Source organism: Podarcis gaigeae, assembly GCF_964106915.1.
Source record: "Podarcis gaigeae genome assembly, chromosome: 13".
NCBI classification, from domain to species: Eukaryota; Metazoa; Chordata; class Lepidosauria; order Squamata; family Lacertidae; genus Podarcis; species Podarcis gaigeae.
In genome coordinates, this window is record NC_139689.1 from 49,990,754 (window position 1) to 50,018,587 (window position 27,834).

Consider the following 27,834-nt stretch of genomic DNA (forward strand, 5'->3'; position numbering starts at 1 on the left):
TAGTTCTAGGGATTGTACAACTATCAAGATTGTGATCATGTGTAATTTCAGTTCTGTCACCCACATCTTATGTAAACTCTTAAGATCTCTCTATCCTACAACTTTTGTATGTTCCTCCCCAAAAAGAGAGCATATACGTTTGCTCATACTTTTATACTTCATACCATAAGAAGATAAGGAGAGCTCGTGCTGTGTGCTGAAGGAAAACTCTGTGAAAATGATGTATCAGTGGTATTTAACACCTGTAAAATTAGCAAAGATGTATAGAATTGCTTCAAATGTTTGATGGAAATGCAAGGCGAAAGAAAGCATGTTCTACCACATGTGGTGGACGTGCAAGATAACAAAAGCATTCTGGGAAATGATTTACTATGAGTTGAAAAAAAATGTTTAAAATAACATTTGTGGAAAAAAAACAGGCTTTTTTACTAGGTATTTTAGGTGCAGAGATTCCGAAGGAGCAGAAACGACTATTTATGTACGTGACGACAGCAGCGTGGATGCAACTAGCCCAGAGATGGAAAGAAGACAAGGTCCTGACCTGTGACGAATGGCTGATGAAGATGATGGACTAAGCCAAAATGGCAAAATTGACTGGGAAAATCAGAAACCAAGAAGAGAAGAATTTTAAGAAGGAGAAAACTGTAAACAACTAAAACCTTTGGCAGGATTGAGTAATGCTTGTAATGTACGGAAAACTATGGTAAAATGGATTATTTTTCTTAAAAAAAACTAGAGAAAATAAGGGAAGCAGTTGAAAAAAAAGATTGATAATGGTAACCATGGAAGGGCAGAGGGGAGTCAAAGGCTTCAGGGAATTCTGAATGATGATGTGGAGGTTTAACATTTGAATTTAAATTTGTTATGTAAAACACAATAAAAAAAAATTTGAAGAAGAGGAAGAAGAAGAAGAAGAAGAAGAAGAAGAAGAAGAAGAAGAAGAAGAAGAAGAGAGCTCTGCTGAATTGGGTGAAGTGCTTATTTGGTCCAGCTTCCTGTTCTCATAGTAGCCACCAAGATGTTCATGGGAAAGCCCACAAGCAGAATCTGAGTAGAACAACAATCTTCCCACCAAAGATTTCCATTAACTGAATTCAGCTGATACGAGCATCTTTATGAAATCAGGTGAGTGACTGGTGGAGAATCTGGCCCACAAGTCACATCCAGTTTCTACCCTATCATAAAGCTAATATTTCTTGGATACTTTATTTTACTGGGTAGTCGTGATTGCTGTAATGATCTCTGTCCTAAGACAAATGCAGGTATTGTTCTGCATCCAGACTCTGCCTTGCTTAGAGTAGACCTGGGTCTGAAATTATTCATGACTTAAGAAGGGATCTAACCCATTGCTTACAGTATTTACAGTATGAATCATAATTCTTATTAATAACCAGTGGCTAAACTGAGCAAATGCACAATGAGAGAAAGAGAATTCTGAATAATATGTCAGTATTGCCATTTGGCGATGTGGACTGAATTTTATTTATGACGGCATAGAAGGCAGTTCAGTGTTACTGCAGTGCTTTTAACTAGGAAACAGATAAGTGCTCCAGCTGAAATCTTTTAATTAATTCAAATGCACCTTGCATCTTAATTTTTTGTGTAGGTGACTTGCAGAAGCACTTTCCCTTACTCTAGGATTTTTGCATCTGAAAGAATAACACTGCTGATGTACTGGCTGTTGGTAATGACTACAAAACGTGAACAGTTTCTTTTCTTATGGTGAGATAAGCAGCCATGGTTGCCAAGTGTGATTTTAATAAAATACCGTATTTTTTGCTCTATAAGACTCACTTTTTCTCTCCTAAAAAGTAAGGGGAAATGTGTGTGCGTCTTATGGAGAGAATGCAGGCTGCGCAGCTATCCCAGAAGCCAGAACAACAAGAGGGATCACTGCTTTCATTGTGCAGCGATCCCTCTTGTTGTTCTGGCTTCTGAGATTCAGAATTTTTTTTTTCTTCTTTTCCTCCTCCAAAAACTAGGTGCGTCATATGGTCTGGTGCGTCTTATAGAGCGAAAAATACGGGTACCTTGTCAGTGGAGAGAGTAAGGGATGGTTCAGTGAATGGCAATGGCTTTGATGGGTCAGTGAGTGGTTCAGGATGAGAGGTCAGTAGGATAATATCTATATAACTACTATACTGGTCAGAATACCATACTTATTCAACTTCATGCTAAATACAAGGCATATATCTATATTGATATTGATATTGATATTGATATAGATATAGATATACTGGATTATTGTAACTCGCTCTACATGGGGCTGCCCTTGAGACTGACCCAGAAACTCCAGCGGGTGCAGAATGCTGCAGCGAGACTCCTTACGGGATCCTTGCTGCGAGATCACATTCATCCAGTGCTATACGAGCTGCACTGGCTCCCGGTGGAGTACAGGATCAGGTTTAAGGTGCTGGTTTAAACCTTTAAAGCCCTATACGGCCTAGGACCCTTGTACCTATGGGATTGCCTCTCCTGGTATGTCCCACAGAGGAACTTACGATCTGCAAACAAAAACATTTTGGAGGTCCCAGGCCACAGAGAGGTTAGACTGGCCTCAACCAGAGCCAGGGTTTTTTCGGCTGTGGCTCTGATCTGGTGGAATGCTCTGCCACAAGAGATTAGGGTCCTGCGGGACTTGACATCTTTCTGCAGGGCCTGCAAGACAGAGCTGTTCTGCCAAGCCTTTGGCCAGGGTACAGCCTGACTCCCTCCTTTGGCAATCTTCACAGAACTCTACCCAATGGTTGCCATCAATTTGATTTGAAGTAATTTTTTAATGAAATGATTTTAAAATTACAGATAGGTAGCCGTGTTGGTCTGCCATAGTCAAAACAAAAAAAAATCCTTCCAGTAGCACCTTAAAGCTTGGCAGGAACCACCAAGCTTGGCAAGAGTTCCAAAAGGAAAAACAAAATATTTACCACTCTCAACTGGAGCTACTGAAAAAACAGAAAAACAAGAAACTCTCTAACCTTTCCAACCTACAGGCTACTAATCAAAACAAGATCAACAATATTGTCAATCTCTCACAGCAAGCACTCAGCCCAGCTGAGGAATCAGTCCTTTCACGTGGACTGTCATTCTGCCCTGCCAAATCCCCACACATGATCCAGTTCTGCGGGGACTTGGAAGCATTTTTCCGCCGTTTACGCCTGAAGGAGTATTTTCAAAGCACACAACAACAAGACAAAGCAGAACAAGCAAAAACTTCACAACACAACACCTCTCAACCCACTGGAGAACAACAACCACCCTCCCAACAGAACACTGACCACAAACTACCACCGAAAAAGTGTTACACAAAAAGGGACTCCACATGGACCCCTCCTGATGGACGCAATACCACACTGGACTTGTACATTGACTGCTTCCGCCACAGAATCCAAAACTTAGTTGGTCTTTAAGGTGCTACTGGAAGGAATTTTTTTTGTTTTGATTTTAAAATGTTGTCTTATTTTATTGTTATTAGCCACCCTGAGCCCGGCCGGCTGGGGAGGGCAGGATATAAATAAATAATTAATAATAATAATAATAATAATAATAATAATAATAATAATAATCTATATCTATTACTTCATAGCTGGAAACACATCTAGGGAGGAAGAATTGTGACTTGAACAAAATGAATTCATAGAAATCTAGTGTTGTTAAAGTTTGTGTGCAATTTCATTTTGGACCAAAGTTGTATTGAACAGAAAATTAGTTTACCAAGTGTTGAACTACTGTCCTCTAGATATCAAACAACTGTCCTTTAAGTATCAAAGACTGCATTATTTTTAATTCTAAATATATCATGCAGTTTTGCTGATAGAAGTGAGACAACAAATTTAGATGTGTTCTGGGGTCGAGATCATACATCTATTAAAAGAGCAATTCTGGATGTCCAGAGATATGAACCAGGCAGAATTTTCAGACATACTGTGCACAACGTGGGCATGGATGCTATGTGAACTGTAGTGTTATATTCTTTACAGTGGGGATATTGGGTCTGCATGTGTAATAGCATCTTCAGGTTGGCAGGAATAGTTCTTCAACCACAGATAATCTTCTCCTTGGCCTGCATCAGTGAGCATGTGCGTGTCTTAGGTCGCGATAGGAAAGGTGAGAGTCAGAGGTTGACTGGCTACTTCGTTTTTGTTTTGCTGAGGAATTGGTGAGGACAGAGAAGCTATAATTTATGGACTGCATTGAAGGAGTTTTATAAGCAGGAAGCAAAATGACCCTCTCTTGGGCTCAAGAGAGTGAAGCGCATTGCATTGGACTTGGTATATACGTATGATACTGCTTGTAATACAGTCATACCTTGGGTTAAATGTGCTTCAGGTTGAGCGTTTTCAGGTTTTCAGGAGCACATTACTTCCGGGTTTTGCCGCTCACGCATGCAGACGCTCAAAATGATGTCACACGCATGCGCAGAAGCGGTGAATCGTGACCTGCGCATGCGCAGATGCGGGTTGCGTTCGCTTCAGCATGTGAACGGGGCTCTGGAACGGATCCCGTTTGCATCCAGAGGTACCACTGTAGTTGCCATCCTGCAAGAAAATAGTCATCTTCAAAGTCTTGTGTGTGTAGTTCATCACTAGGGCTTTGAGGGTGAAACTGCTGTATCACTCTGCATGACTCAGAAAAATAGCCAACATTCTAGAGCCCTGGTCTTGGTTCAGATAAAGAGGTAATCCCATCCAAGGGGAAACTTGCTCTTGGAATCCCTTGGGAAAGAAAACAGCAACAGAGAGTATAGAAAGAATTCAGCCCCTCACCCTAATGCTTATTGCATTCCCATCACTAAAGCTGCTTTTTTGATAGGCTGGGTGGAGGAATGCTAAGTTTTTGCCACATGCATTTATGGATAATGCTCAGTTGATGCCTTTGCCATTTTTACATCTCCTATGAGCATAATTCCTGAAGCTGCTTTTCCAAGGTGTTTTCCTGACACTTTAAAGAAATGCTTCTTGCCAAGTATCCAGAAACTATTACATAAAAACAGAGAGCTAAGGAAAGTGCCAGGAGAACAGTTGCTAATTTGAAAAGGTAGATAGTAAATTAATGTGATGCTGTCTTCAAAAGTAGCTGACAGATGGCTGGCAACACTACGCAGCTCCAGGGGTCTGCAGCCTCAGGCAATCGCTCCATCATCTGTTGTTTTAACAACCAGTTGTTATCAATGGTGGCCCTTAAAATACAAATTACATTGATTTTGGACAGAATCAGCAAGACTGCAAAAGAAAAAAGAAAAAAGGCCACATTGCTCTTCTTGCCATTGTTACCTGATATGTACAGTGGTACCTCATGGTACTTAATTCGTTCTTGAGGTCCGTTCTCATCCTGAAGCAAAGTTCTTAACCCGAGGTATTATTTCTGGGTTAGTGGAGTCTGTAACCTGAAGCGTCTGTAACCTGAAGCGCCTGTAACCCGAGGTACCACCTTAGTCACAGGTTACCCAGTTTAAGTGCTGCCATTTATAATTTCCTATATGCTCTTTCAACCCAGCTCCTGGCCTACGGAGAGGAGGGCATATGGGGAATACTCAGCCAGCTGTATCCTGAATTGCCTTGCAGTAGACCCTAGTCAGGGAGGGACACCCAGCGCTGAAGAACAAGTGCAGCCTCAAAAAGGATACCAATATGACAGTTTCCAAATCAACAGAAGCGGAAGCAAGCCAACCTGGCTCAATTATAAGGCCAAGCCAAAGCCCCAAAGATGACTTGTGGGATTTCCTCATGGAGCATGCAAAGTTTGTGACAGTCATTTTAAGGCCATCACAGAAGATAACCTGGGAGGAACACAGTGAGGAGCTATCTGGGAGACAAACCAGAGCTTAGGGGATGGCTTGGGCCTGGAATAGCGGCTGGCTTTTCTGTGTTGGTCTAGAACAGGGGTAGGAAACCTAAGGCCTGGGGGCCAGATGCGGCCCAATCCGCCCCTCAGACGGTCTGGGAATCAGTGTGTTTTTACATTAGTAGAATGTGTGCTTTTATTTAAAATGCATCTCTGGGTTATTTGTGGGGCCTGTTTGGTGTTTTTACATGAGTAGAATGTGTGCTTTTATTTAAAATGCATCTCTGGGTTATTTGTGGGTTATAGGAATTCGTTCTTCCCCCCCAAAAAAATATAGTACGGCCTCCCACAAGGTCTGAGGGATGGTGGACCGGCCCACAGCTGAAAAAGGTTGCTGACTCCTGGTCTAGAATGAACCCCACAGAGGAAGTTAGTGCATCCTAGTCACTGAGCAGCCATCCTCTCCCTCTCTCCCTCTGTCTTATTGCCTGTCCACCAATTTCTCATCAGTGAGTGACTGAGCTTATCTCATCGCTTCCAAGGTGGTCAATAATTTTATGCCTATTTCCCCCCTTTGCATTTAAGATTTCCCCAGTGCTCTGAAGCCTCCCCAGGTCTGAGAAAGTTCCATGGCAGAAGAGACTGTTCATGTATGCGACAACTGTGGCTTGAATATTGCTAGCACAAAGATGGAAAAACGAGGAATTACCAACAAAAGAACATTGGCAAGAAAAACTGATGGAATATTCCAAAATGGCAAAACTAACTTAAAGAGACAAAGACAATAGGACTAGGAACCATTTATGAGGTATTTACAGAAGCAATGTAAAGAAATGGATTCACTAGCAGCGTTTGATTAAACACTTACAATATATAAAGTAAAATAAGGTATAATCAAGAAAATATGAGAATGATAAAGGAATAACAATATTGGATATTAAGAATGTAATATGAAGCTATATTTATAACAAGCAGGGAAAGTCAACATGTCAATAACCAGAAGAGGAAGTTGAGGGAAGTCTGGGGCGGGGGGAATTTTTGAGAATTGCTCTTTATTTTTAATCTTACATGTTATGTTTTTATTATTATAAAACAATTGTAAAACCTAATTAAAATATTTCAAAAAAGAAAGATAAGAAATAAAGTTCCATGGGATGAGTCACATCATGGTGCCTTCCTTTGGACTTGAACCAAAGTGTGGAAAGACAGAGAGGCTGTCTACGAAGCATCAGAGATTGACAAGCTCACAGATTTTGTTGACGGGTAAGCCCTTCCTTTTATCATGTTTTATTTTTAATCCACATTGATTTCTCTAAAAGTACAAAGCCTTCACTTTAAAAAAAACCAAACAAAAAAAAACCCTGACAATGAAAGCTTCTAGGTGAATGGTAGACAGCCTCCTCAGTTTCCTGTGCTTATAGGAAAGTTCGCCAGGAGATTTTCAGAAAGTTTGAATACCTGGGCAGGCTGCAGAAGGCAGGCCATTGGAGAAATGATTTACTGAATGAAATAAATGATACTAAAAAACCCCACCCAAATCATATCCCTGTTATTTCAGAATTAAGCACAACAACACTGCAACCCACCTATATGAATTCAACTGAAATTTCCCCAACCCCTTTGACAATTTTTGAAAGCATTTTTCCCCATTAGTTGGTGGAGAATGGTCTCTCTCTCACACACACACCATTCCAGCACAACACTGAAAGCCAGCAGTTATCCTTATGTCTATGGGCCAACTGTGTGCAATTTGATAGAAAAGCAGAAAAATGGGATAAGAGCAAAAACAAATCCTTTTCCATCTCTGCAAGGCAAAAATGTATGTCAGTATTGCTGCAGAAAAGCACCTGACCTCCTGCAGCTCTTGTATGACACTCTGACCTGACATTAGTGGGATGGATATCTGTCAACAACAAAAAAAGAAGCAGCTCACTTTGTGCTGCCCAGTTGTAGAAGAAGAAGAAGAGTTTGGATTTGATATCCCGCCTTTCACTCCCCTTCAGGAGTCTCAAAGCGGCTAACAACCTCCTTTCCCTTCCTCCCCCACAACAAACACTCTGTGAGGTGAGTGGGGCTGAGAGACTTCACAGAAGTGTGACTGGCCCAAGGTCACCCAGCAGCTGCATGTGGAGGAGCGGAGACACGAACCTGGTTCCCCAGATTATGTGACTGCCGCTCTTAACCACTACACCACACTGGTGTGGGGGAAATGATGTGTGAATTAAGAGAGTGGGTTTGGAACAAAGCAAATTGACATCCCCTGTTCACTTAAGGGTGGAGAAAAGGCATTACAGTTCTTTATTGTTTCAGGTTCACAGACATATGCAGTAAAGGCCCCCAGTTTAGGAAGGTAGTTATTAGCTTCTGAAATGGACCTCTTAAGCAACAGCCTTTTCCTTCTTTGTATCCTATAGCAAGAATTCCATATGAAGGCTGAGCAACTCCAGAACTGAATTTCTGTAAAGGTCTTTGTATTGGCATCCTGTACCTTGATTTTCCAGGTGGAATTTATACTAATGCTGCAAAAGGCACAATTTTTCACTCTGAGTGCAAGACTGCATGTTTGCTGATATCATCCCAGTTAGGCAGTGTCATGAGTAGGTCACGCGTACAAAGACCCTAGGCACAAAAAGCAATTAAAAATAAAATTGTCTTTACAGATATCAAAGTTTACAAGCTTTTAAAAGGGAAAAAAGGAACACAAAACTGTTGAAAGGGGTGGTGATAGGAATAAAAAAGAATTTATAGGGATGTTCAGTGAGTGTTAGTTTTATGGGGTCCCTTAAGCATACGTTGTCCTAAGCCCCACTTTCGATTCAAACACCACGATTTAAGGAGAATATTGACAAGATGGAAACTATGCAGAAGAGGGCAACCAAGATGATTAAGGGTCTGGAAACCATGCCTTATCAGGAACAGTTGAGGGAGTTGGGTATGTTTAGCCTGGAAGAGAGGAGACTGAGAGGAGATATGATAGTCATCTTCAAATGTCTAAAGGACTGTCACATGACAGGTGGAGCAAGCTTGCTCTCTCCTGCTCTGGAGCGTAGGACTCAAACCAATGGCTTCAACTTGTAAGAAATGAGTTTCCACAGCAAGAGTATTGTTAGCCCAGAAATGGAAACAAGAAGAAATACAGATGAAATAAGAATGGCAGATAAAATTAATGGACTACGCAGAATTGGATAAAATGACAGGAAGGATTCGAAACCTGTGGGACCAGAGATTTACAGAAGATTGGAAGAAATATACAAATTATTTGAAGAGCAACTGTAATCAACAAATTACGCTAGTAGGACCACAAGAAGTTTTGTAAGGAGAAATATATGAAATATTGCAATGAAGAGAAAGAAGAGAGATATTAGTTATGAGACTTAAATGTAATAGTGAAAGTAAGAAATGTAAATTAAGTGAAAAGATTGGAAAATTTTCAGATGCGATTGATGGAAGTCATAAAAAAATTGTATAAGATATAAAAAGTATGTTTAATTAGTTTTGAAAATGATATGTTAAAAAAACTAATAAAAATACTTAAAAGAAAAGGAAAGAGTTTCCAACTAAACATAAGAAAGAACTTTCTGACAGCAAGAACTGTTCAACAGTGGAACAGACTCCCTCAGGAACTTGTGGACTCGCCTTCCTTTGAGGCTTTTAAGCAAAGGTTGGACAGCCATCTAGAATGGATGCTTTAGCTGAGATTCCTGCATTGCAGGAGTTGGGCTAGATGATATTTGGTGTCCCTTCCAACTCTGCAATTCTATGATTCTGTGATTCAGAGAAGGAGAAGGATACTGGATCAGCTGGGCCCTTCGATCACCCATTTGTGACTCTTTTTTCTCTCTTTTCAGTTTCAGTTCCCCTGGTAGCACTACAGCAGCAGGTTGCTATGTTTTGGTTCCTCACCAGAGCAGTGTGGTAGGACATGGTTAGGTCTGATGAAGGCGTCAGGGAGAGAAGAAGGCCTATTCTTGCCCTTTGCCTTCTCAGGGCCTTGACCCTGGCCAGAATTTTTGTCACCTCTTCATCCTCCTCTGATAATGGCAGTTCTTGGAGTGGGTACTTAGATGTATACCATTTGCCCTGCCTCCCTTTCTTGGGAGTGGTCTTCCTTGGACGCATTAAAGAGGCTGACTTTCTGCTATAAAAAAGGTCTCTCCCTATCCATTTACAGCCCTTTCTCAACATCCACCACTGCCTCTCTCTCAAGTCATAATGACTCCTGAGAAACACACACACACATCATCATCATCAACAGGGAATGGGTTTTGTTGCATCAGTTCCCTAGTGGCAATTGAAGGCTACTTACTAAATCCTTTGAACTCCCCAGCTTTTGGCCTTGGGGAAAAGGTGTGGGCTGGAGGAAATTGCAATTCCTTGCTCCAAAACCCTTTGGGGTTTCTAACTACTGCTCCAAGGAGACAGTATTAACTTGAAGTACACACAAACGGCCTTGTCACCCAATGCCCTCTCTAATCTTGTATGTTAAGCTGGGATGACTGACTTGATTTGCTGCTGCTGTTGCTGCCTGCTACCTTCTTTGTCTCTTGTGATGCCCTGTTGTAGCCATTCCTCTGCCATCTTCTCTACCCTGAGACTCCTATGACTGCTGGCTAGGCTCTTAGTCCATCTGGCATTCAGCAATGATTGTTCTTGTAGCTGAACACTGATAATTGGCATTGGAAGGTAGGACTTGTGAGTTTGTAAGAATCCAACTTTCTCTCCACTTTTGAATGTGAAGCTTCTGATTGGCTGAGCTGCTATGACGGCAGAGAATGTTCATAGACATTCCAACTACTGAGAGAGCAGAGATGTATGAATATTGAAATCACTCTTTGAGGGGGGAATAAGTTGTAAGTCTGGCTAGACTAAATTATTTCACAGAGAAACATTGTGGAATAAGAATTGGAAGTTGTTCTTAGATAAACTAAGGGATAATGAGCCCCGAGGCAAGAAGAAAAAACAGAATGGCAATGAACAGTATAGGTAGGAACTGATTTCACATTTGATTTGGACCATCCAGCCAAATGACTTCAAGCTTCTGGTTATTTCAAACACGGCCTTCAACCCTTACCAATCTAGACCAAGAAATTATTTCTTTAATAGCACTTGCAGAATTCTTTCCCCAGCCCTCTTTTCAAAGATAGATTAGAATCTGAGACCTGTGAAATGAGACTAGAGTGTGTCAGTTCAAGCTGTGTAACCAAATAAAAGATACTTATCTTTCATTGTTTAATATTCCTAACTGTATGGTGATAACATTTAAGATGATGAAAAGCAACACATGGCAGGGAATATAACGAAGCAAAGCCGGTGGAATAATTATGCCAGCATGCTGAGGCATCACAAGAAAGCTGCATTCATCAGATTCCCTAAACATGCCACGTGAAGGAGGTTGTACTAAAACTGGGCAGTGTGACTTTTTCCAGTATCAGACACTGGAGTTCAGTAAGCAGCTGAAGTGTGACACGATTAGGGAAAGTCTTGTATAGACTCTGGCAAAAGAAAATTAACTGCCTCTCCCATGTTTTGTGCATTGGTGTTTGCTGTGGTTTCAGCATACAGTATGCTCTGTTAATGTCCATGGAGGCGCAGCTCAATTCTGTGTCCAGGGCAGCTGTTTACCAGCTCCATCTGGTATGCAGGCTGAGACCCTATCTGCCCATGGACTGTCTCGCCAGAGTGGTGCATGCTCTAGTTATCTCTTGCTTGGACTACTGCAATGTGCTCTATGTGGGGCTACCTTTGAAGGTGACCCAGAAACTACAACTAATCCAGAATGCGGCAGCTAGACTGGTGACTGGGAGCGGCCACCAAGACCACATAACACCAGTCTCCCACTATGTTTCCGAGCACAATTCAAAGTGTTGGTGCTGACCTTTAAAGCCCCAAAAGGCCTCGGTCCAGTATACATGAAGGAGCATCTCCACCCCCATCATTCTGCCCGGACACTGAGGTCCAGCGCCAAGGGCCTTCTGGCAGTTCCCACACTGCGAGAAGCCAAGTTACAGGGAACCAGGCAGAGGGTCTTCTCGGTAGTGGCACCCACCCTGTGGAACGCACTCCCACCAGATGTCAAAGAGAAAAACAACTACCAGGCTTTTAGAAGACATCTGAAGGCAGCCCTGTTTAGGGAAGTTTTTAATGTGTGACATTTCAATGTATTTTTAATCTTTGTTGGAAGCCGCCCAGAGTGGCCGGGGAAACCCAGCCAGATGGGCAGGGTATAAATAATAAATTGTTGTTGTTGTTGTTATCATCATCTGGCTGTTAACCAGAAAGTAGGTGGTTTGAGTCCATCCATGTAAGGCTGTGGGCAGCATAGAAACCAACTCCTAGGGGCCAAAGGGTCTTTGGCCTGCTCCCTAAAATATTTGAGGGGGTCAGGGCCCCCAAAGTCGCATTGCCATTCAAATAATGTGTGCACTGCATCATGTGATCAGTTATTTTGGGTGGGGCTTACCTGCCTCCCCATATATATATATATTTTTATTGAAGTTGGCACCCGTGGTGGGTAGGGTTGCTGCATTGTAGGGGGTTGGACTAGGTGATACTCATAGCACCTTCCAACTCTACAATTCTATGATTCTAGGAAAAACATTTAAGGAAACAAGCAAACTGATACTGGTGTATAGTTCTGCTGCTCTGAGTCAGCATTTTCCGGCTAGTGTTGTAAGTTTCTGTGCACAGCCCTACAGGTTGAGTGGTGAGTGCTTAACTACTAATCACATTCCACACATTTTAAGAGGGTATGAACCTGAGTTCAGTGGCGCTTACTGGCTTGGTCATGTACATGGAATGGAAGATGGCAGGATCCCCAAAGAGCTGGCTTCAGACACCAGCTCTGCATTACAAAGAATGCAGATGGTGGTAAGGCTGCCAATATTAACAGAATACTTATTGCGAAGTACTGGAAGACACAGGATCTACCCACTCTGGAAGAATGGCAGATGAAGGTGATAGACTATATGGGACTGGCAGAAATGACCGGCAGAATCCGAGACCAGGGAGAAGAGTCAGCGGAAGAAGATTGGAAGAAATTCAAGGATTATCTACAGAAATATTACAAAATTAATGAATGTTAGAATGATGTCGGATAGAAATTAAGCGGTTTCCAGCTGTAATGTTTTAAGAGAATATGGAACAAAGGTTTAGAAGCAGGTTAAAACTTATTGATAAGGATTTGCTGAACTAACAATTGAATTGGAATACAAAAAAAGGGAGGTACGAGGAGGTCTGGGAAATAAGTTAATGAAAAATAAGTTATTGAAACTTGGTGTGTTTTTAAGTATTTTCTGTTTTTGTATTTTTGTTATATTTTTCTTTTTTCTTTTTGATTTCTTTTTTATTGTATTAATATTGAAAACTTTAATAAATATCTTATAAAAAAAAGGCTGCCAATATTAACTGTGCCGTGTAGGAATCCCAGGCCTGGAGACAGACAATCAGGTTGTGCATCCACAGCAGTGACAAGAGGAGGAATGACTGCTGGGAGGAGTGTGGAGGGAAGAAACACCATGTTGCATCTGCAGCAGCACAACTGCTACAAAAGATGTCTCTCCTATATTGGTAGGCACTGTTACTCTCCAACGGTTTGACTCTACCACCGATAACACAGTCTTCCATTGTATCTCAGGACAAACAGGTGTCAACAACTCCCCTGGTAACTAAGCATAAGGACTGCCATCTTGCCCCATGGCTGATCAGAGATGTGAACCCAGATCTCCCCACCCAAATTCTGGCATACTATGACTGTCAGCTGGCCACAATAAATGAGGTATTGTGCTATGGACTGTTGCTGCTTGGGAGCATGTGGAGCAACACGGCAGCCTTCTTGAGGGACTGAATATAGAGGATGTCAAAATTTGCCACAGTACCACTGCATACTGTTCTAACACAGGGGTGGAGAACCTCCAGTCAGTGGGCCAGTCCTGGCTTACCAGAAATTCCAGCTAGGCCCTTAAGGCCATTAAAAAAAAAAAATCATGCCTACTTGTCAATCAGGTGCTATCAACTCAAGGGTGGGTGCAAGACGTGAAAAGGGGTGTTCAATCCTGATTGGTTTGGCTGCACATCCTAATTCCCCACAGAAAACTAGCACACACAGCTAACCCCTGCAGAATTGAACAGCTCATGGGCAGATTCCATCCTGTTCAATTGAGCTCCATGTTCTAGTTCCCAGTGGTGAATCAGTGCATGAAGCCAATAACTGCATAAAGCAGGACTGAACTCCCCATGCAACAGTTGACCTGCAGGGAGTTCAGTCCTGCTAGGTTGCTATCTTTGACCAGTGGGTAGGACCACCTTCCTGCCAATCACCTAATGTCATTATGACATCAGATTTTTAAGAGGCAGGTGGCCAAATTGACCTGACCAACTGGCCTGTGGAGTGGGAAGATATAAAAATCTGGCCCCTTGGGCCATAAAGCTTCTTTGCTCCTATTCTAAAACACCAGGTCTATTTGACAAGTGACTTACTAAGTCAAACAAAGTCCATGCATTGTGGCCTGTTAAGTGCTGAACAGCCCTCTTGTTTCTTTTTTTATAGTCTATAGATAGCATAAGCAGGTTTGTCAAGTCCCTGGATGACCAAACAGCTGGTGAGCCGAGTTCAGGCTAGTAGGTCACAAGTTGTGTAGGCCTCAAGTAAAGCACGGGGTCCTCTCCCAGCCCCCACATGTCATGTATTAGCTACCATCTGCTTTGGAAATGTGCTTTGCTTTGCAACCAGGTAACTGAATAGGAAACTGTAGTCAGCAGTTGGCTTTATCACTGTGTAGGCAAAAAAGCCATTGTATCAGAAGACGCAGCATGCTTAGTAGAAAAACTACAAATTGTTCTCAATATCTCATTGACCTCATTATAATAGTGCTCAAATTGCAACCCTCCCTCCACACCAGCCTTTTACTCTTAACCAGTAGGTTAAGCAGGATAGGAGAGTAGCTTATGAGGAGCAGGGCTAAATTGGGTGTGCATATTAGATATTGTGGATTCATTAAGCCCTCCACCCAGCCCCCCAATCATAATTCAAACACTGTTGTTATGTGTGACGGGTTATTACTGATGCTGCTGAATGGTTAAGGAAACATAGGTCACAATGCTGATTATGTGATTATGCTGATTATGTGATGGGCAAGATTTACCCTCTGTGGGAAGAACAGAGAGCAGTAGCTTTAATGCAATTACTCTGAAAATAATAATTCTACAGTTATTAGAATTATTATTTGTTCAACGGGTTGCTCAGTGCAGAAAATCCATAAAGAAGCATCTTCAATACACATGGTTGTGCAACACCTCTAGCAAGTGAGCAAATCCACCACTTCCCTAAGTTATACCTCCTATTGCAGAAGTGTTTTTACCCATCAAGACATTTCTCTTCAAATTCAACCAAAATCTGCCCTCCAATATTTTTAGTCCATTATATCCTAGACCTGCCCTCTGTAGCAGTAGGAGCTCAAGGCTTATCCTCACATTTATCCTCACAACACCCCTGTGAGGATATGTTAAGCTGAAAGTGGGTGACTGGCCCACGGTAACAGAGAGCTTCGTGGCTTTATAGGGATTTGAACCCTTGCCTGCCAGGTCTTCGTCCAGTACTTCAACCACTACACCAAACTGGCTTCATGCCATAGGGTGGTTTTGACTCTCATCTACTGAGCTGAGAAATACGCTTCAGCACAGCACCGGAGAAGAAGCAGTGAAGGCGAAGTCAGTACCGTGAGCCAGAATTGATTCCATAGCCAAACCATTGTCCTCCTGTCCAGGTGGCATGGGCTCCTATTTCATAGGCCACTTTGGCTACACTTGTCATTTGAACGTGTCTGTTTCTATCCTACCCTTTGCCAATCATGGGTCAACCAATGTTGATGGACTGCAATCCCCATCATCCCTGACTGGAGCAACAGGAAATAATTGTTAACCTTCATCTATGTGCAGCCCTTCAAATGCATGCAGATGGCCATTTTACCACCTCTAAATTGAAGGGCGAGCCTCAGCTAGTTCCTAGTTATGGCAACTTTCTTAAGCTGGGGTCAGGAATAAGGAGAGCTTGTGTATGTGTTATTGTTTAACAGTATTTCTATTGCTAAGTGATAAAAAATACACTTATAAATTAAAAAGAAGTTTAATTTAACAGCGTAATGAATTTCACCCATGAACTTGTCCCTAAGGCTTCCTCTGCGCTTACAAATTACAAATCAGTAAATCACATAGACACTATAAATTATTTTTTTCTTAACCATGTTGGGAAAAATACAAATATGTAACATCAGATGAAAGAAGCTACTTACCCTTCAACACACACTTTAACCAGCTTTTTGAGCCACAATTAGCATAGTCACAGGGTAGTCCAAACGTGTCTCCCCTTTCCCTCCCCTCTGATTCAAAGTGCATCTATTTGTGGGGATTTAAATTTGAGAAGAGATGCTAGTATTCAAGTCTGCCTGGAAATACCTTGGATTCAAAGGTTGCTTGAAGTTGTTTAAAGGTGAAGGGAGACACTGGGAACATTCTCAGATGTTCTCTTTATCCTTACCTTAAATTTTAGGATACAGCATTGGTCTAGAAACAGTGTCCAGGGATGAGATCTGCTGAGTTCTACCTACCAATTAAACTTTGGCATCTATGTAGAGATTACTGGATTCTAACCTTAGCTGTTGTGCACATAAAACTGTGTGTGTGTTTACTCTAAAGCATGTATTCTGGAATTCAGGTGTCTGGTCTACAGTGGGAAGCGACTATGAGGAACCCATGTAACAAACAACATTGACTGCATATACAGCAAACCTTTCAAAAATCTGAGGCTTACAGATTCACAACACCAAACGGGGAGAGGGAATAAGCTTCGCTCATTCTTAAATATTTCCCCTTCTGTGTGTATGTGTGCCTGAGAGAGATGTCGGGGTGGGGGAGAGAGAGAGAGAGAGAGAGAGAGACCATCGTCTACGAAACCACCGCATTGACCTCTCAGTCTGAGGTGGGAGGCGGAAGATTCCCCCCATCAGCTCAATGAAAGCTGCTGCCCTCCGTGATCATCTCCATTAGTCGCTTCCCTCTCGTGCGTCTTTCAGCACCATGGACAGCGGGCGAGGGAAGCCACCGAGGAGCCACCGTTAAACGCAGCCTTTCCCAGGAAGAGGAGAACGGGAGGGGGGGGGCGAGTTGAAGTGCTGGAAGCTCAGTTAAGCTCCTTTCTCCCTCCCTACTTTTCAAGCAGGCTGAATGTTTAGGGAGGGCGCTCAACACGCAGTCCTGAGCAGCAGGGGCTGACGGAGCTGCCAGGTAGCAAGGAAGGAAGACGCCCGGGAAGCATCCGCTCTCCAACCACGGGGAGGGCTGGATCCGGACTCCAGACACCCGAGAACCCCCAGCCTCTCCTTCTCCGTCGGAAGCCGATCTTGCCCCCCCCCCCCCCCCGCCTTGCCAGGAGAATGCTGGCAGCGGTGCAGCTGGGGCTCCAGCGCCCGATAGCCTTGTAAAAACCCTTTGCCCTGCCTTGCCTTGCGGGAACCGGCGTCTTCTTGGCATTACCCCGATGTGACCCCCCCCCTCCCTCTCGCTCTGGAATAATGGGGATCTTTTGGGCTTATGTTGGATTCCTTTCCTTGTCGGTATTATACATTCAGCAAGGACTTTCTTCCCAAGGTAAGAGCTGCCTTGTTTTTGTGTGTGTGTGTTTGGCCAAAATTGCAGCCGGAGGGTCTGTGGTGGGCAGGACAGGGCGATCTTTGTGGAGGGGGCAAACCATGTGGAATGAAAACGTCGTGCTACGTTTTTGCCTTAGCCTTATTCTCGCCCCACTGGAGGGGAAAAAAGTTCACCCGAAGTGAATATGAAACCGATCTCCTACCAACATGAGCATAACATAGCCCGGCTGAGTAGATGCAATGTTTGTGCGTGAGCGGGGGTGGGGTGGGGTGGGGGGAAAATAGCATGCCACTGTGTATCTTCCAACTCTTGTTTTCAAGATTCATACAGACACAGGGATGTGCTTGTCTGCTTTGAATAGTGCAGTGTTTTCATAGGGTTGTCCCCCTCTCCCCAATTTTTTCAGGAGCCCTGAGGTCCGTATTCTTAAACCTTGCTTTTCGTCTGCAAGTATGTGTTTCTACAAAGCACACCCCCCCCTCCCCATCACTCTGTCAAAGGCGCCTCTTGCATTCCAAGTAGTCCCTGCTCTGCAGAAGCCTTCGAGTTGCTGGAGACTTTGAGGGCTGCAGTGATAATTTCAGCACCATGGATAGATCGTATCCATGCCGAATGCTGCACCCCACAACCGTGCCGTTCTCCGCCGCTTTGTTTGTTTTAACTCTGGAGAGAGGGCTGGCTGAGGTGGTGGTGGGGAAACAGACTGAGAATGCAGAAATATGATCTCTTTCCCTGCTGATGAGGTGAACAGATATCACTAGCAGCGATACAGTGCTGGCTGGGGAGCGGAAGGAGACGCTGTAGAAAACACACATGGAGACTGGTGGTGCTGGGCTTATTTTCACATATGCCTACTTGGAATTTAAGTACTTAAAAAGTAAAGGCAGCTTTTTTCTCATATAGCACTGCTATGAGTCCCGGGGCGTAACCTAGCACATATGCATGGGTTATTTTTGCAGTCTTTTCAGTCTACCCCCTATCAACCTGTAACGTCATAGAATTGAAAGAAGTGGGAAAACTGATAAATTCGACTCTTTCTGAAAACTGAAAGTGTTTCTTGTTAGTTATTATTGTTATTTCTATTATTATTATTTTGTCTATCCTGTCAGTGAGGGTTTCACACAGCTGATTGAATGGATCACATTCTTAAAGCCCCATATATGAGTAGAAAGTGGATCAAGAAGGTTGTGATGATTATGACTTCTACTAAGATATATGCTGGCATCCTGAAATGGACTGTCAACACACATGTCTTCTACTATATGGAACTGGAAAGGGTTGCCATACTGAAGTGCCAGAGGCAAAGTATTTCTTGTTTGTGAATCTCCTAAACTTAAACATGATCAAGTCTTTTCTTGGCTTGATACTGCAAGCAAAACAAGAAAATGAAATTGAGAATAAATAATCACATGACAAGCTACTTCTTCAAAATATTAAGACATAATGCAACAAACAAACAGGACCCCATTCAAGTAGTCTACAATATGTTTAATAATTAATATGGTATAATGTCATCCATAAAATACAATAAATCATCTGAGCTGATTTTCCAAATGGTTCTGCCCTAGATCCCTAAGCTAGAATGCTGAAATACTGCCTTCCTAAGAATATTTGCATGTAATTATTTGTAACTTTGCAAAGTCCAGTGAGATGCTGGTAAGGGTGTTCAATTTGTCCATTAGCAAAATAGGCTTACTAAACAATTTATACATGTTTGTAAGGGATAAAGGGGTGGAGGGAGGAAAGGGTCTGAGAAAAAAGAAAAAAAATGGGGATGCAAAGAGGAATGAGAATTAGACTCAGAAAAAAGGAGGGGCAGGGAGAGGGAGACAGGGCTGCAGTCCTGTGCATACTTACTTGTGAGTAAGCTCCACTGAACTCAGACTTGGCTTAGAAAGCACCTGCCTAAGCCTATGCATATTTACTTGTAAATAAGCCCTGGTGCATTAAATGGAATTTACTCCCACGTAAGCAGGTATCAGATTGCAAGTGAAGGCAGATAAATTTAAGAGTGGGTGGGGGAGGAAAAAGGAAAGAGAGGTGGTGGAAAATTGAGGGAGAGGAATCCCAATAAGATATGCTTTTCTTTTGCAGCCAAATTTACTGAATTCCCTCAAAATGTCACAACCACTGAGGGGCAGAATGTGGAGATGTCTTGTGCATTCCAGAGTGGCTCTGCCTCAGTGTACCTGGAAATCCAGTGGTGGTTTCTACGGGCAGCTGAGGACCAAGACCCTGGAACAGAGGTGAGGGCACTCAGGTATCAATTTGCTGCCCCTGAAATCCTACGCAAGTCAGCCACTCCCCAAAAGCAGAGAAAAAATGGGGACCAGGGGGACAAGGAAAGTCTTGCCCCCAAGGCTTAATATATCTTACAACAGTGGAAATCCATTGGGAAATAGCCACCACTAGGGGATAAAACCTTGAACCCTTCCAGTTGGTTTTTGGTAGTTGATAAATTCATATGCATGGATAATGCATTCTTTCTTTTCCTTTTCTCTTTTTTTTCTCATCAATGACAAGGCACAGTATAGATATCATAGCAATGGATTGAATTTGCAACCCAGGCTGTTGCAAAGACTCCCCCCCCCCCAATAATAATTCTGCTTGCTATCATTCTGTCCCTTCGGGGATTTTCATTGCCTCCTCCATTGTTTCAGACTGATAAACACATGGAGCGGAGATACTTACTAACACACTGCGGGAACCTATTGTAGACAGGATTTCTAGAAATCAAACAGGCCTCCTTTGTAGCAATTCTTCCTTATTTCCTATTTGGCAAGAAACAATCTCACTGGCTTCAGATGGTGCTTGTTTTCATTCCTGAGGCAGTGGGGAAAATCTGCCTCATCTCTATCCTTCCATTTCCTTCCAGCCTGTCTCCTCCCCCAAAAGTTTTTATTTGAAGAATTCATTTGAAGTATCCAGACTGCTTTAGAATTCATACTAATTTTCTGTGGAAGGCAAGCAAACATATAAACCTGTTAATATGGCACCTCACTCTTCCGAGACTGCCTGCAACGATAGGCATTAAATACAGCCAAATGTGAAGAGATCAGCCTCCATCCAAACTATGTAGCACAGTGGCTAAATGTGACAGGAAGGAACCCCATTTTGCCTATAGGTGGCAGGCTGAGCATGTGAGTGTTCTCCAAGGAAGAATCCATTTATTTAAGTAGTATTTCAACAGCAATTAGTCATCAGAAAACTCACAAGCTATGGGCAAGTTCAGTCTTACCCCATGGTCCTCAGACTGAAACAGATCAAGAAATGGGGAAACCCAAACATCAAAAATCCACACATAGCCTGTTCAGGTATCATGCCCATTTTAGATTGGTGATTGCTGTGTACCCCAAATGAACTCTGCAACTCACAAGTTCCCTGGTTAATCCATAAACATGAGCCTATTTTCTCCTTCCCAGTGAGCTGTTCCCACAATTTCGATGATTTCAAACATGTGATCAGCTTAACTTAGCCCCTTCCAGTGTGCCGAGAATTAGATAATTATCTTAATTGCCTTACAGGATGACAGATAATTCTCTGTGGCAGCTGATCTATGACATGAACTCATATATTCAGGGATATTTTAGTCACTGTTCTGATCACTGTTCCTCCTGCCCAAATTTACATCCCTCAAACACAGACATCTGCTTCCTCATGCAATGTCCCACCCTCCCTCTCTCTCTCTCTCTCTCACCCCAACACCCTCCGGTGTGGAGCTTTTACATATGCAAGGAACAGAAGTAGGATTTTCATTTCTGCTATGGCTGCTGCTCTGATCTCTCAAGGCTCTACATTCTATTGGGAGAGCCTTCTTCAGAGGCTAGATCAGGCTTCCTCAACCTCGGCCCTCCAGATGTTTGGAGACTACAATTCCCATCCATCCCTGACCACTGGTCCTGTGAGCTAGGGATCATGGGAGTTTTGGCCAAAAACATCTGGAGGGTCGAGGTTGAGGAAGTCTGGGCTAGACAGTCTGGTGGGTAGTCAAGGAAGACTTGAGCAGTGGCAGAGCCCTCCTCTCTTTTTATTTATTCATTTTACTATCTGCCCATCATGTTTCTCAGCTGGTCAAATTATATAATAATTTAAAATCTGATGAAAATGCAACTAGGCATCTTATTTGCATTGAAAACAGAGCCTTTGGGCAGAAATGTTCAGAGGAGAGGGAAATTGTCCGTTTCATATGAAATATTGTGCCACATTCTTTGTTTTTGTGAGAGTTCTAGCAATCAAAGCATCTAATTTGCATTAAATACTGAGGCTTTTGGAAGTAACCTTTTTGGCCTTGCTATGATCTAAAAATATATCAAAGGCTGGCAAAGGAAGGCTAACTGAATGTACTCAATATGGGGTTGACAGAAAGTATAGGTCCTTCAGAATGTGGAGTTTCCATATGCTTGGTCTGAAAAACTCAGGGATAGTTTAGCTCCCTTGCTCCGGAGCCTTCAGACCTTCTGAAAGCTTGCCTACATATTCTGAAACCTTAAAGAACCACCTTTTACAGGCAGTTGATTGCTTCTAACTAAACTGCCATTAGTGATGAGGCCTTGGATGTTTATAACAAAGCATTTTCTATTCAGATGCAGAATTGCTTTGGCATTCTGGGTTGCAGAAGAATTTAGGGACATGGCATCCAGTTTCTAATGCATTAGTGTAGTACAAGTTCAGCAAATTTACATCCTGAATCAATTAATTATGAACTGCAGCAGGCATCATGGAATCAGGCCATCTAATTTAGCTAGCATCCTGATTCCAACAATGACAAACCAGAGGCATCAGGGAAGTTCAAAAGCATAAAGGCAAAACCTTCCTTATTCTTTGTCATCACGACCTGATATTTAGCAGTACATGGCCTCTGAACATGGAGGTTCCACTTGACTATTAGCATTAACACCTGTTAGTCCATTCCTTTGGCTTAACTCCCCTTAAGTCAATGGCTACCACCACTTTTTGTGGCACATAGGCCAAAGAAACTGAAGGAGGTACGGTAGACACATTTTAAGCCATGTTCAATCACAGTACAATTAGGGACCCTCCTTCAATGAGTTCATTAGGAAACTACTAAGCATTTGCCTTTTTTTGTTGATATGATGTATCTCACAGCTGTGTAGCCAATTCAACTGCCTTTGAGTGAACATTTGTCTCCCACCAGTAAACCCTCCCGAACCAAACTATGCTTGAGCTCTGGTTGTCATAGCTTATTACCAAGCTGGACAGAAATTAGAGTGGGTCCAGGCAGAGACTGTGGGAAACCCCATGCAAGGAAAGGAAGGGAATAAGTGATTTAACCTTTAATGCTGGAGGTTCCTCACCTGTAGTATGCAAAAACAGTTATCCATTCCCCCACAGGTGGAGAGAGATTTGGACAACGATGGAACAAAGATAAGCGTAAGTGCATTACAAAATATAGATTGTTGCTAGATATTCAATTACTTTCCATTTACTGTGCTGTTTTTCATTAGCCACCATCCAAAAATGCATGAGCCCTGGACTAGTGAATGGGATTTATTTTCTGCAGCTTTCCCTGTGCCTTTTGGGGCATGGGCGTTATCAAAGCCTTTGGCACTCTTTTGCGCAGATGAGCTGGTTCACTTCCCTGGCCCTGCTGAGGCAGAATTTAAAGAACCTTTTAATTTGTTCAGGTCTTTAGAAGGGGCTAGGTTCCTTTGAGGCCCTGTAGCTTTGTAAAAACCGCCGTTTTAATTGTTGGACATTGGGTTTTCATTATATTTTATGTTGTTAGCCATCCAAGGCTCCCTTTGGGAACGGAGACTAGGATAGAGAATGTATGCTCCTGTATACAGAAAACATTAATGGGTGTTGTTAGTCAAATTGTGGGTGGCCCTTGCCTCTACCAGAGCTGGAGGTTTTGTGGAGAGTCCAGGCAAATGAAGACACTCTCCATTCATGGTCCTGCCAGACATGCACAGGGGATATTATTGATCCTATTACATGCTGGAGACCTGCAAGTAATACCTAGGGCAGCTGTGGATGCCCCCAGGATTCAGTAGACCCTCCTGGCCATATACCTGGGGACTTCACTTGGAGTTTGTTGAGATATAAAGGCTTCTGCATGGGCTTCCATGCTTACTGCTTCAGGTTGAGACTTCTCCACTTCTCAGACCATCTCCATGTTTACAACGGCATATCAGGGAGAATGCAGTGAGCACATAGGTGCCTATTTTTATTTTATTTACCTCTTCTGTCCCATAAGGAATTCTTTGCTTTCACACAGGTTCCAAAATGGGGTCAAAAGTTCAGTTTGACAATGTGCAGATCTAGAACCCTTACAGCATATGAACTAGTAAGAAAAGATAAAAGCAGTGTGCCTTTAAATCTGGTCATGTGATAGAACCTATTGTCCCCAACCCCAACCCCCTCCAAGCATAAACACACAACACAGCGAAGAAGAAAAATCCTTTTGTGTGTGTGTGTGTTGTTTTTTTTAAAAAAATGAATATGGGTACTTAAAAAGAAAATTGCTACAGAAAACAGCCTTTTTTGTTTTTGGAACCACACATCACACTTTCAATAACCTTAATGGAATTTTTGCCCAGCATGACAAATAACAAGCCCTTCAGAATACTCTGTATTTCTTTAATCATTATTACCAAGAACTGAGGAACATGTAGGACCTAGATTTTCTTTCTTTCCCTCAATATTATTTTATTACTTAGCTGAAATGCAATTAAATAAATATAGGAAAGTGATTTTCAAAGTGCTACAATGCCATGGAACTATGCGGGAAACACACACAAAAAACCTTAATAATGGAGGGAGAGAGTAGATTCCAGGTGTTCTTGTATTAATTGAAGCATACAGAACTTGAGACCCACCAAAACCATTAAAACCCAGTAACCCAGGAATTTTTGCCCAGCATGACAAAAAACAAGCCCTTCAGAATACTCTGTGTTTCTTTAATCATTATTACCAAGAACTGAGGAACATGTAGGACCTAGATTTTCTTTCTTTCCCTCAATATTATTTTATTACTTAGCTGAAATGCAATTAAATAAATATAGGAAAGTGATTTTCAAAGTGCTACAATGCCATGGAACTATGCGGGAAACACAAAAAAAACACCTTAATAATGGAGGGAGAGAGTAGATTCCAGGTGTTCTTGTATTAATTGAAGCATACAGAACTTGAGACCCACCAAAACCTTTAAAACCCAGTAGACTCCAGATTGCCAAGCTTTTTATTAACCCTGACATCCCTATCCCCCACGCTTTGGACAATCTCATGCCTGCAAGTTTCTGTAGCACTGAGTTGAAATGCCTCTCCCCCCAAAATTTGCTGCAGTCTTCTTGGGTGGGAAAACGGGAAAGTAGTGATTAAGATGAGGAGATCAAAAATTGGGCCTTTCCACCAGTGGCAACATTTCTCTCAGTGCCTGCCAGTCACCGTCATCCCTCCCCAACCCCATGGGATGATGTTATATGATTGCAAGTGTTCTTAGAAAGAGAATTGTGTAAACTTGGAACTGTTGGCACTACAAAAAAGGTGAGGCAGAGGAGGGGGGGGGGTTTCCTCTTGTCTACTGACCTTCCAACCCTCCTTCCAGCCCCACATTCTCCACTAAGAACTTTTGGCCCAGCTTTATTTGGGCGGTGTTTTTTGCTTAGTCACATTAGCTTTTAACATCTATACTACTTGTTTGCTTTCAGTATGACTCACAGCAGCAATTAAAGCAATTAAAACCAGAAAGAAAATGTTTAAGGATGGGGATATTGGAGATGTGCAATATCCCTACCCCTCACCCCAGGAAAAATAATGCACTCAAAGATCCTTTCACATCCTTAAAATTCTTTGCATACTCATCCTGAGTTCTCCTGACCAAAAGGACAAAATGTCACTTTAGGCAAGGGAAATTCAGTAGCCGTTCTGATCCCATATTCCACCAACTTGGTCCAATGACAGATGATGACTGTGTAGTGCTGTTGAGGGGCAGGCGACTCCTCTGGCACACTGGAAATTGGATCCTGCATTAAACATTGATTGAGCTTTTGGACCAGTCTGGTAAAGTTAGTTGTAACTAAGACTGCAGTTCTAGGCAGGCTGGCCTGAGTGTAAGTCCCATACCAGACCCTCCAAGTGTCCCTATTTTCCAGGAACGTCACTGATTTAGAAATGCCTGATTTAGAAAAGGTTTCTGATTTAATCCTGGAATGTCCCACTTATCCTTAGAATGTCCCTATTTTCATTGGATAAATGTTGGAGGGTATGGAGTTGTCTGACCCCTGAGCCGTCTGAAGGCAATCCTGTATAGGGATGTCATTTTAATGTTTTATTATGGTTTTATATATGTTGGAAGTAGCCCAGACTGGCTGTGGCAACCCAGTAAGATGTGTGGGGTATAAATAGTAAAATTATCATTATGGAATGGGACATCCCAATTTTCATCAAAGAAATGTTGAAGGGTATGCCATAGGATATTGTGGGATTTAACTCCAAGACAGAACACATTGGTTAGGCCAGGGGTCAGCAAACTTTTTCAGCAGGGGGCCAGTCCACTGTCCCTCAGACTTTGTGGGGGGGTTGGATTGTATTTTGAAAAAAATAATGAATTCCTATGCCGCACAAATAACCCAGAGATGCATTTCAAATAAAAGCACATATTCTACTCATGTAAAAACACCAGACAGGCCCCACAAATAACCCAGAGATGCATTTTAAATAAAAGCACTCATTCTACTCATGTAAAAACACACTGATTCCTGGACTGTCCTCAGGCTGGATTTAGAAGGCGATTGGGCTGGATTCGGCCCCTGGGCCTTAGTTTGCCTACCCATGGGTTAGGCCTACTGCTCCCACAGAGATCAATGGAAGAAGGCAGTTGTGTATAACTTAACTATCGCTGCTATCAATGGGAACTAGGACCAGATGTGAGAGGAGGGAGCTGTGAGGTGGAGTCATCCCTCCCACCCCAAATAAACCCCCTAAGATCAGCCTGTGGGGATCAGATCAAGACTTGGGAACTGGTGGTAGGTGATGCTCACTCCCCACCCCCCAGTGTAATTTTCTTAATAAAAATTACCTCCCAAATTATCATTTGCCTGTGGCACACTTGGTAGCTTCAGGAGAACAGTTTTGGTCAGGAAGATGGTCAGAAGGAATACTAACCCCCCTCCCAGCAGCGTAGTTCCAATCAGATCCCTGTCCCTTGCTGCACCAGTTGCTATCTTTAAAGAAAGGATATTGGTGGAATAAAGCAGGTGTGTTGGACCCCAGGCTTGAGGGCCAATCTTGCTCCTCTTGGCCTCTTTATCTGACATTCAAAATTCTCCCCACGCTCCACCTATTTTCCCCAGGCAACATGCCATCGCTGGTCCCGCTTCACCCTGCAAGAGTGCAAGCTCTGGCAATGCCTCTCTTTTTTCTTTACCTGGACGGAGGGCAGAAAGGTTTGTGAGAGCATTTCTAGAAGCCAGCCTACAGTGCAAAGGTAAAATTTGCACACATTTGCCTGCCCAGAAGAGAATGTGGCCCCTGAACATCTGGTTTCAAGGCTAAGTGAGCCAATTTAGCCCTCTAATTAAAAGCAGGCTTAGTAGAAGGAGGAGACAAATGCATGTTTGAAAAGAGCTCTCTGGAAAAACGTTGATTTATTTTAAAAGCCATTAATTAGAAGCATAGAGTTTAGAGGGCAAGAAGGATAGAGGGAAAGAAGATAAGAGCAAGAGGTGAATGAATGCTATGCTATCAAAATAAAACTATAAATAAAGCCCTATTATCTATATGGATTTTGCTGGTCCAACGCCTTTATGGAGAGTTAAGTTCTTTGTCTTCCCAAATTCCACATAGCTAGATATCATTGAGCATTGACATTCCTCCCAGAGTAGGTGGGGAACTTTCATCCCATGGCACCATCCTAGCTGGCCTTGAGCACTGTTTTTGCACTGCAATTAGGCTTCAAAAAAGCTGCAGTGTGTGTGAAGGGTAGCTTTAGAAAAGCCTGATTGTTGCATGGGGGGCCCTTTCTGGACTTTAAAAAATGCTAAGATGGAAGGGAGAAAGAGAAAAGCAGAGAGAGGGAGAGGGAGATGAGGTGGGAGGGAGAAAAGGAGTGAGAAAGAGCACATGGATGGAAGAGTGTGAATGGGCATGCATTTGTATGGATGAGTGAGGCGTTCTGGCCCAGTCCACCATTCGCATGCGGTCCCCAATAGGTCTTCCTCACCCCTGACTCAGAAGTTAAGAGTTCTGGATTGTGAAGTTCAAATCAATGCTATAACTAGACATGCCTGGAAATGGATATATGACATATTGAACAAAATAATCTTTGTGAGATTAAGACTGGTTTTGGACATTTAAGGGTCCTTTTGCTCAAATGCAGAGTTGTCATAGCTCATAATAGCTCCTCCTGCTGGGAAGCTATTGTGCAAAATGCCTCTCAAAGGTCACTAT

General features: G+C 42.7%; 1 protein-coding gene across 3 annotated transcripts in view; it reads left to right on the forward strand.

Annotated features, from left to right (window-relative positions):
* Positions 1 to 16,668: 16,668 nt before the first annotated feature.
* VSTM2A (V-set and transmembrane domain containing 2A) overlaps positions 16,669 to 27,834 on the forward strand; it is a 40,707-nt gene continuing 29,541 nt past the window's right edge. For 2 of the 3 annotated variants that reach the window (XM_083709918.1, XM_083709917.1), the window contains exons 1-3: positions 16,669 to 17,421; positions 19,519 to 19,670; positions 22,777 to 22,815. In XM_083709918.1, the coding sequence (XP_083566044.1) occupies positions 17,346 to 17,421; positions 19,519 to 19,670; positions 22,777 to 22,815 (267 nt within the window). In that variant the 5' untranslated portion in view covers positions 16,669 to 17,345. The remainder of the gene's footprint in view (positions 17,422 to 19,518; positions 19,671 to 22,776; positions 22,816 to 27,834) is intronic. The other variant, XM_083709916.1, reaches the window with a different exon arrangement.